Here is a 9,408-nt window from a genome sequence, read left to right as displayed (position 1 = left end):
ATGTGATTGAATATATTCCAATAGAATATGCAAATGTGATTTAAAAACAACATTTTATATAACTTGTGCACAATATATTTATTTTGTGGCTTTTTAAGTATCCTGTATCCCCTAATTTTTGAAAGAATGTTTTAGGTTGCAAAAAAAAAACAGCATTCACAATAATCATCAAAGAAAACTGCCATTTATATCAATTACTTGTCATTAACAACAATTTATCTTTACAGCTCTAGGTTACTAAACACCTTTTCAACATGAGGAAGCATGTGGAGAGAGCTTGACCCTTAACCTCAAACCCTATGTCGTCATTTCCCCAAGACTCAACGGCTAATGCCCAGTGTTGCTGAGAGGGAAAGAAAAGAGTGAAGAGAGGGAGGGAGGAAAGGAGAAGGAGATAAAGAAAGGGAGAGTAGAGCGCGGAAATTTCGTCCCCGCTTCTTGGCGCGAATCTCGCAGGAAAAAATAAAAGCGAACAGCCGTCGCTAGTTCCTATATAGAGTGTTTTTCAAGCTGCCAACCCCGCGAGCTCCTGTATTATATCAGACTAGCTCGCTCGTTAGCATTTTTAACATTCTTTACCACAGACCACATCTCATCTTCTGATCTCTAACTTCTTTAAAGCATTTTAGAGTGCACTAGTCGCGTCAAGGTGGTCGTATAAAATCTGCACAATGGGGGTGAGTTTGTATGTCCATGTTGTATGTTGTTAGCTTTGCTCTTTCTTGGGTTTTGATAAATGTGTGCGGCAATTTGAACAAAGACTGATGGAAGCAAATCATGATCCCCGGAAAGAGTGTATGTGAATGCATGTGTGTGTTGGGTGTGTGTGCTGGAGGTAAAAACCTGGAGCTCGTGAATAACGAGGGGGTGGTGGTGAAAATTTGGTGGTTTAAAGATGTTCTGGTCCCGAATAGATTATTGTAGTGTCCATCTAAGTACACAAATGTCCACTTCAAATGGTTTCTGGTTCATTTCAGGTGCCTCGTCGACTGCGCCATTTCTTTAACACTAAGCACAATAACACTGATACATATAACACGGCAAACTGTTGCTGTTTTCATCAAACTGCCTGTATTATCAGTTTCCAACAGTCGATGCATCAAAGTCATAGTAGGAGCTGGTCAGAAATGGTGTATTTGAGCTCCATAATACAGGCTTTTAATTCGCATGATGCCATTACCAACTGCGAGATCAAACCCTTCACGGCAGCGCTAGTGCTCGGTCCGCAGGGTTGGGAATGATACATTTGTCTGGCAGTAGTGAACTTTATGTACTGATCCCTCCATCGTCAAGCCCTTAGAAAACTATTAATAACCACGTTCATCTCCACGTGCTTTGTGTTCTCAGCACCTGTTTCCTGCTTCTCTTGCCTTTACTATACCTTGAGCTAAAGAAAAGCTTGCTTCTGCTCCTCGAGCTAGATATGTACTCTTCCTGATAATGTAGATTGTAGTTTTTTAAACGGGCTTTAAATCCTCACATTTACAGACATACCACTATCATATGATGTCCACAAATGGGTCACTAACCTCCATGAAGTAGAAACAAATGCAATTTGCTTGAGATGGATGCATATAGACCTGGATAATTATTTGAGATTTTCAGCTTTTGTGCAATAATTATTTATAAAGCTAAAATAAACTAAAACATTTTGTAAATTGCTAGCTAATATTATTTATTAATTGGTAAATATGTTAAAATAAGCATTTAATTCCAAATCTTATGGACAAGTTCAAAATAACATTTCGAGAGCATCTTGTGCTTCGATGGAACATCTGACCGTCTGTGCAAAATGTTCTTGATTTGATGATCCGCTTAGTCTTCATTTAATATCAGATTGTTTTAAGTTTTTCCAAAAGCCTTCAAGTTCGGGTCAAAAGATCCAAGATTATCAAATGTCTCAGATTTTGAGTCAAGTCACATTTTTCTATACTGTGCTTTATACAATACAGTCTTTCAAAGCAGCTTCAATGTAATAAACAGGAAAATAACAGTCTTAAAGGGATAGTTCACCCAAAAATGATAATTCTGTCATTGATTACTCACCCTCATGTCTTTCCAAACCCGTAAGACTTTCGTTCATCTTCAGGTCACAGATTATCTTTTTGATGAAATCTGAGAATTTCTGTCCCTTCGTTGACAGTTACGCAACTACCAATTTTACGATCTTTGTATGTTCCTCTTTATGAACTTTTTGAAACATTAAAAGTGTCAGTTGCGTAACTGTCAACAGAGATTTTATTAAAGAGATCTTTATTTGTGTTCTGAAGATGAACGAAAGTCTTACAGGTTTGGAACAACATGAGGGAGAGAAATTAATGACAGAATTTAGATTTTTGGGTGAACTAACTCTTTTTAATGTTGTAAAATCAATCAGTTATGTAATGACTTCAATTTCAGCTGTAAAGCAGCTCTACAGAAAACAATAGTGCCATTATTCGGCTTAATTTAAACCAGTGTTGATTCAGTTCATTTCAGAACTTACTATATGTCTATTCATGTTATTCCGACCATCAACCACCCTGCTCTCTAGAGTAGAATTATTAAAAACTTTATCAGATGCCTGTTTATATTTGCTCTGAATTTTCCCAGATTTGTTGTAATATAAAGTATGCATTTTTCAGATGGTTTTGTTCAGTCTTTATCTGAGGGTGGTGTTTGACAGTATGTCTTTCCGTTACCATTTAGAGAAAATCAAACCGAGCAAAGGAGAAAAAGCAGAGAAGACTTGAAGAACGGGCAGCTATGGATGCAGTGTGTGCTAAGGTGGAAGCAGCCAATAAGGTATGACTAATTGAGAACATCTGAAAGAAACATTTTCAAAATATGTGTGGACTTGTTTTAAAATTGTGTATGCAATGTTTGTTTAGGCTCTTGCGATAGAGGAATATTGATGCAGTGTGTCCTATATTTATTTTTTTACCATTTTAACAGCTTGAAGATCCTCTGTCTGCCATGCCAGTGTTCAAAAAGTATGACAGAAATGGGTATGTTGTCTTTGTTTTCCCCTTTACCAGATGTGTCTGCCTGTAAACTGGTGAACTAAAAATTTCATTTTTTTTAACGCTATACTAATATTGTGAATGTCTGAATCGGTCACAGGCTAAACCTGGTGATTGAGTGTAAACGGGTAGCTGCATTGAATCCAGATACAGTGGAGTGGGCCTATGAGTTGACTAGAGCCAACATGCAGACGCTGTAGGTATTGAGCAAGTCAACATGTGGGGTAATCCAACATCCCATATTGTTACTGCCTTTGAAGTTTATGCTGCTTTAATTGTCACATTTTTAGTGTCTGGCATCTTGAGCTGTCCCGTTTAGCTTCTTAATGGATGCCTGTTAGCATTTTGTGTCCCTTTGACATTCAGTTTTGTGAGAAATGTCCCTGTGAACAAGTAAATAAATGTACATGTGCTGCTTCTGCGAAATGTGAATTGTTGTTCCATTGTTTTGGCAGATATGAACAGAGTGAGTGGGGATGGAAGGAGAGAGAGAAAAGGGAGGAGATGAAGGACGAGAGAGCATGGTATCTCCTGGCCTTTGATGCTGACTCCACGCCTTTAGCATTTTCCCACTTTCGATTTGACGTGGAGTGTGGAGATGAGGTTTTATATTGGTAATGTTGCTTTAATTATTACTGATCACACGGGACAGCTTTGAATTTCTCTTTCAGGATTATTGAAAGTCTGTCAGTTTATTAAGGGTACGTTTTCATGACAACGATGTCCTAAAAACCGAAAAGTTTTTCCTTGGCGTTTTTTGCGTTCAGACAACAATGCTGTCAAAATGATTCCTGTTCCCACGGGTCCTCAAATGACTACATTTTGTGTTCATGCCAGGCCAGTAGTTGGCATCGTCACTTTGTAAAGAAACACTTGGCGCCTATAGACTGAACAAGTCATACACACGTGCATTACGTCATGGTTTGCACAAATTTGCGTTTTTGTAGTGTCCACTGAGACCATTACGGTTATTGAAAACATTGAAACCAGTTTTCAAGGCCCCAAAACGCTGTTGTCATGTAAATAAACGACCAAAACGCACAAAGTTTTCTGTTTTTAGTTGAAAACGGTGTTATGTAAACGGCTCCTCAGAATGCACAATGTTTTAGTACAATTTTGGTTATTGGCTGATAGAGGTAAAGACTGTAGACGGAACGATTTGTCCCAGGAACTTTTTTCCCCCCAGACCTGTTGCTGTCTGCGTTTCCACCGCTGTCTAAAGTACCGTGAAGATTAGGCAAATTAGTCCGGTGACGCAGGACTGCGCGCTACTTTACAGTTCCCACTGGATTTCATCCTCTGAATTTAAGCTTAATAAAGCCTGAACCTCGTCGTCGGTCCATCTGTCTTATTTTTTAAACTTCATTGTTGATTCGAATAGCAAACAACTGTTACTGCACGCACCGCAACAGATGGTGGTTGAAATAAAATGCTGCGTGGAGTCAACCAATCAAAATGCGGCATGAACTCAACCAATCAGCATGTTCAGCGCCCAAGTCCCACCCAAAAGTTCCTGTACTTTGAAAAAGTACTACCTTGCAAGCAGGGACTTGCAGAGGGGTAAATATTTACACGGAACTTCATTTAGACCCTGGTTCCTGTGGTTGAAACACACCGATTACCACCCCAAAGTCCCTAGTTCCTGAGGAAAGTTCCTGAGGTGGAAACGCGGCTTAACACTAACTTAGGCCGTGTTTACACCTTTTTATTACACCCAGTATTAAGGTCGATCGGATCAAAATAGATGAGGGAGACATATTCCCGTTTACACCTGGTGTTTTAATCTCTTTTGTCCACTTTCAACCACTTCTGTCCTGATTTATGCAAAGGGAGAGGTGTATGGGTGGTTTTCAGATCTTTCGATCTAATGGACAAAATTTGTTCTCGGAATGTCCAATGTAAATTTGTGGTGAAAAGTGGAACTGCAGCACGTAATTGAGATTTCAGGCTGCCCCACTTATTATCACGTTACCTTACGTGAACCTTGCTTCAGACCAAGACGCTATCATTCAGCTTCAGCTATGTGTCTGCATCAGGTTATTAACTAGTTGGCATGTCTGTTCATCCTATGTGGAGTAGCTTATCAAATTAATGAAAGTATAAACCATTTAATTTAAACTTGCTCTTGTGAATAGCCTTTATACACAGTAGTTCTAATGTTTTTTATGTTTGTTCTGAGAATAGACATTCCTCTCTGGAATTCCTACATACCTTGCAATGTTTTAAAACGACATTCAGATGCAATAAATACTACATTAAAGCAATTCTAAGATGGCATTCTATCCGTTTGTTGTGTGTACTAAAGGCTGTCAATAATCATTAGAGCGCCACCCTCAGGCTGAATAACGCAAGGACATTAGAATTCTGCCAAAAGTGTGTCTGATGTGTTCAGCGATTAGGAAATAAAGCTTACAAAATGTTTATCATAAACTAGCGCTAAGACCAAGAATCTGCCCTACCTAAATTAAAGCGTAACTCTCGCCAAAATGCAACCTAGGGTCTTTTTGTGAATCTACCCGAGGCAAACTTTCGTTAAAAAGCATAATTAGGATGGAAATGCCACTTTTAAGATTGACCGTATTTTCGTTTTCGGTCAAATTGCCTTTTGAATGGGAGTGCTAGGGGCACTTCTATGACAGCATCAAAATCGCTATTTTTTAAAACACTAAGAAGGCTCGACACAACATGAAACTTTGCTCGTAGTATCACCAGGGGCTCTACACGTGAACTCGAGCATTGAGAACATTGTTTGTGTACAGAGTTTACTAAAAAGAAAGGTTTTGAACAAGTCACTGTAGCTGTTGTTGTTTCCGGCCCTCGGCATTTTGGCAGTCAAAAATAGTCGATCTCCGAATGCGAATGAACTGACTCCATAGGAGGAAATGTTATGAAGTTGTAATTTCAATGAAAAGCATGATAACTTAGCCACTTAGCTCATGGCAATATCTATTCAAATAATAATAATAAACAAGGAGTTTCATTCAATATATCAGTGAAAATAATGTAATCTTAGTTGACGTAAACTCTCGCGTGAAGCTTTGTTGCCGGATTACGTGAGTGAGGTTAGAATGCAGGAGCCTTGCAGGGGACTTGCAAGAGACAGGCGTTCATCCTTTTATTTTATTTTTATTTTTTTCGTAAATCAAGATGGTTCGTTTTTGTGCTTTTCCTGGGTGTGAGAAGAAGATGAAAAGAAACATCCCAGAAACTTTTCACAGACTGCCGTTTCGGTGCACAAGGGATATACTAAATATGTGGCTGCTTGTTTTGCAAGTAGACATCAACACGCCGACCGAGACGCTAAGACAGAAGGACTCGAGAGTCTGTAGTGACCACTTTGACGATGGCGACTTCAGGGTGCCTACAACAAAAGGAATACCAAAGAAATCGTTTTTGAGGGAAAATGCTATTCCAAGAGCTGTAGGCCTACAAGTTGCTGCAGAAAGAGTGGAGGTAATGCACTTTTGGTTATATTCTATCGAAATGTTAGTGACGACAGCTAGAAATGGGATGGGGTATCTGTGCATCATTAAACTTTGTGTGTTTGCTAGTCTTTGAATCACAAAGTCGTAAAGTTTTTACACGGATCTGTACATGGAGTGAAATTGTGCATGGCATTTGAAAAGTCTGCCTTTACTACTATGTCCGTTAGTTAGTGGATAAGAGGGGCACAGGTAGCCTAACCTGGACGTGTTACAATAGGAGTCATGTTGAAATGGGTGGGGGATGGGTGTGCTTATTATTGCTCATGCTGAGCCCAACAATCTTGGACGGCTGACCAAGATTCCCATGATGCCAATAAAGGACAGTAGTAATGTAATTTTGATTACCCAAAGCTCAGCATGTTTTGAAATTAAGTGGCTAAGTTATCATGCTTTTTATTGAAATTACAACTTCATGACATTTCCTCCTATGGAGTCAGTTCATTCGCATTCGGAGATCGACTGTTTTTGACTGACAAAATGCAGAGGGTCGGAAACAACAACAACAGCTAAAGTGAGTTGTTCAAAACCTTTCTTTTTAGTAAACTCTGTGTACACAATGTTCTCAATGCTCAAGTTCATGTGTTGAGCCCCTGGTGATACTTCGAGCAAAGTTTCATGTTGTGTCGAGCCTTCTTAGTGTTTAAAAAAAAATGATTTTGATGCTATCATAGAAGTGCCCCTAGCACTCCCATTCAAAAGGCAATTTGACCGAAAATGCAGTCAATCTTAAGTGGCGTTTCCATCCTAATTATGCTTTTAAACGAAAGTTTGCCTCGGGTAGGTTCACAAAAAGACCCTAGGTTGAATTTTGGCGAGAGGTACGCATTAACGGCCAGGAGCCGCTACTTTAGACCCCGTTTGCACCTGTTATTTAGCATCGTCTACTTGTGATCAGATTGATGAAAACTTTCTTAATACCAGGTGCAAACACTAATAATATTTTTTAGAAAATCTAAAAAATGTATATCCATTTTCCCGACAGTATATTATAGTGTTATGCCAAAATTAACGTATCATTTAAAAGTATTGATTTAATTTTTTTGTTTTATTTAACATTTTAGACAAAATAGGATTGAATTAATCAGTTATTGTCCTTAACATGAAAACAATTATCAGCTTATTGATGTATTGTGCATGTCTGTCCGTTTATCATTGCACATATTGTTTTTGTGAGTGTGTGGGAGGGCTTCTGTCTCGATTGTTATTTTTGCAACGTGCGACTTCACTGATTCTCTGAGTCATGTAAGACACATGACCTCAGTGATTGCTGTTTGTATCTGACTGATTCTAATTATGTTTCCTCAGTTATGAAGTCCAACTGGAGAGTAAAGTCAGACGGAAAGGCCTGGGGAAATTTCTCATCCAAATCCTTCAGCTTATCGCCAACAGGTGCCAACAAACACAGCACTCCAAGAATTTATTCCTGTGTAGCACTTTTACCAAAACTCATAATTCACTCTCTTTCCTCAGCACGCAAATGAAAAAGGTCATGCTGACTGTATTTAAACACAATCATGGGGCTTACCAGTTCTTTAGGGAGGCTTTACAGTAAGTCCTGTCCTTCTGGACTAATACACATTCAACACTTCCTCACTCACTATGAAATTCCTGTTCCTCTTCTGAATGCAGATTTTTATACAGGCCTCTGTGATAGACCAAACACTGGATGACAGCAGTTGCCATAGCAACGAGTGCCTAGCCAACTACTAAAAAAATCTGCAATGCTTATTCAGTGTTAAAATATGAATTCACCAATGGCTGCCCTCTTTCTTTCAGGTTTGAGATTGACGAAACGTCACCCAGTATGTCCGGTTGCTGTGGAGAAGATTGCTCCTATGAGATTCTGAGCCGGAGAACAAAATATGGCGACGTGTCGGGGCATGCGCATGGGGGCGGCCACTGTGGAGGCTGCTGCCATTAAAAGCAAGCCTTCATGTGTTCTTTCAGAGCTTCCTCATCCTCATTCCCCACATCCCATCTCCCACAATCCCCTCTTAGAAAGCCCTTAAAACAGACTCTCCTGCCCATATTCATCAATGAAACCCCCTCTATGCTTGCTCTTGGTTTTTAACTTAAAAAAGCTCATCCAGCATTTCACGTAATAAGCGATAGTATGCTTTTCTCAGTTACATAAAGGTTTGAATGACAAAAAATAGCAGTAAAAGCCACTGTGAGCCAAATGTGACTTCTCTCACCTCAGGTATCAGCATGGTGAGGGTCATCCGAAAAAAGCCTGCTTTTTTCTTGTTGTTTTTTCAGAAAGTTTCCCTCACTCATCGTCCGTTGAGTGAATGCAGGTGTTGGTCACAGTGGTTATTGCAGCCATTTTACTCTATACCACTTTTCAGGGTAAATGTATTTTAACTAAAAGCAAAAGTTTGCTTCTCACTTCAAGAATATGAAAACTACAGTCTGTACTGTTTATAATTCGTAATCACTTAGACTGTCTCAGGTCATTCAACAAAATGTTTTATAACAGCTATATTAGGGAACTGATGGATGAGGATTATGTTGATGTTTGATTTGATAAAGAGGTTGGCATGTTAGCTATGGTAGATATATACTTTCATTTTACTTTTTTTATCATAACATTCTTTTATCATGTCATTACTGTATATTTCCACTTTTCTTCACTGTATATAATCTGTTTGCCATGTACATTTTATTTGCCTTCAAAAACATTGGAAAATGATATACAACACTTAAAAACAGTTTGAGAGATGAGTGTTTCTGTCTTGTGCTCTCCTGTTGAACTGAAACGAAAGGTCATTCCAGCTTTGTTATGCGTTTGATTTGTATGCAACAAATAAAGGAATCTTGTTTGACTTCTTGATATTTAGTGGAATGATTTGTTTTTCTGTTTCAAATGTATCTTGAAAAGGTTGTTCTTAACTATGGATGTTAGCTGGGGGAAAACTGAT

The 9,408-nt window shown here is 38.8% G+C and overlaps 1 protein-coding gene across 1 annotated transcript; it reads left to right on the top strand.

Annotated features, from left to right (window-relative positions):
* Nucleotides 1–266: 266 nt before the first annotated feature.
* Nucleotides 267–9,312, top strand: naa40 (N-alpha-acetyltransferase 40, NatD catalytic subunit). The gene is made up of 8 exons (XM_081350898.1): nt 267–677; nt 2,689–2,784; nt 2,935–2,987; nt 3,103–3,198; nt 3,458–3,616; nt 7,793–7,876; nt 7,958–8,035; nt 8,264–9,312. The coding sequence occupies exons 1-8, from the start codon at nt 672–674 to the stop codon at nt 8,406–8,408; spliced, it is 717 nt and encodes a 238-aa protein (XP_081207024.1). The 5' UTR covers nt 267–671; the 3' UTR covers nt 8,409–9,312.
* Nucleotides 9,313–9,408: the final 96 nt, after the last annotated feature.

Source organism: Scardinius erythrophthalmus, assembly GCF_964197995.2.
Source record: "Scardinius erythrophthalmus genome assembly, chromosome: 2".
Lineage (NCBI taxonomy): Eukaryota > Metazoa > Chordata > Actinopteri > Cypriniformes > Leuciscidae > Scardinius > Scardinius erythrophthalmus.
Note: the sequence above shows the minus strand (reverse complement) of the source record. Positions and strands in the feature narration are given on the sequence as shown.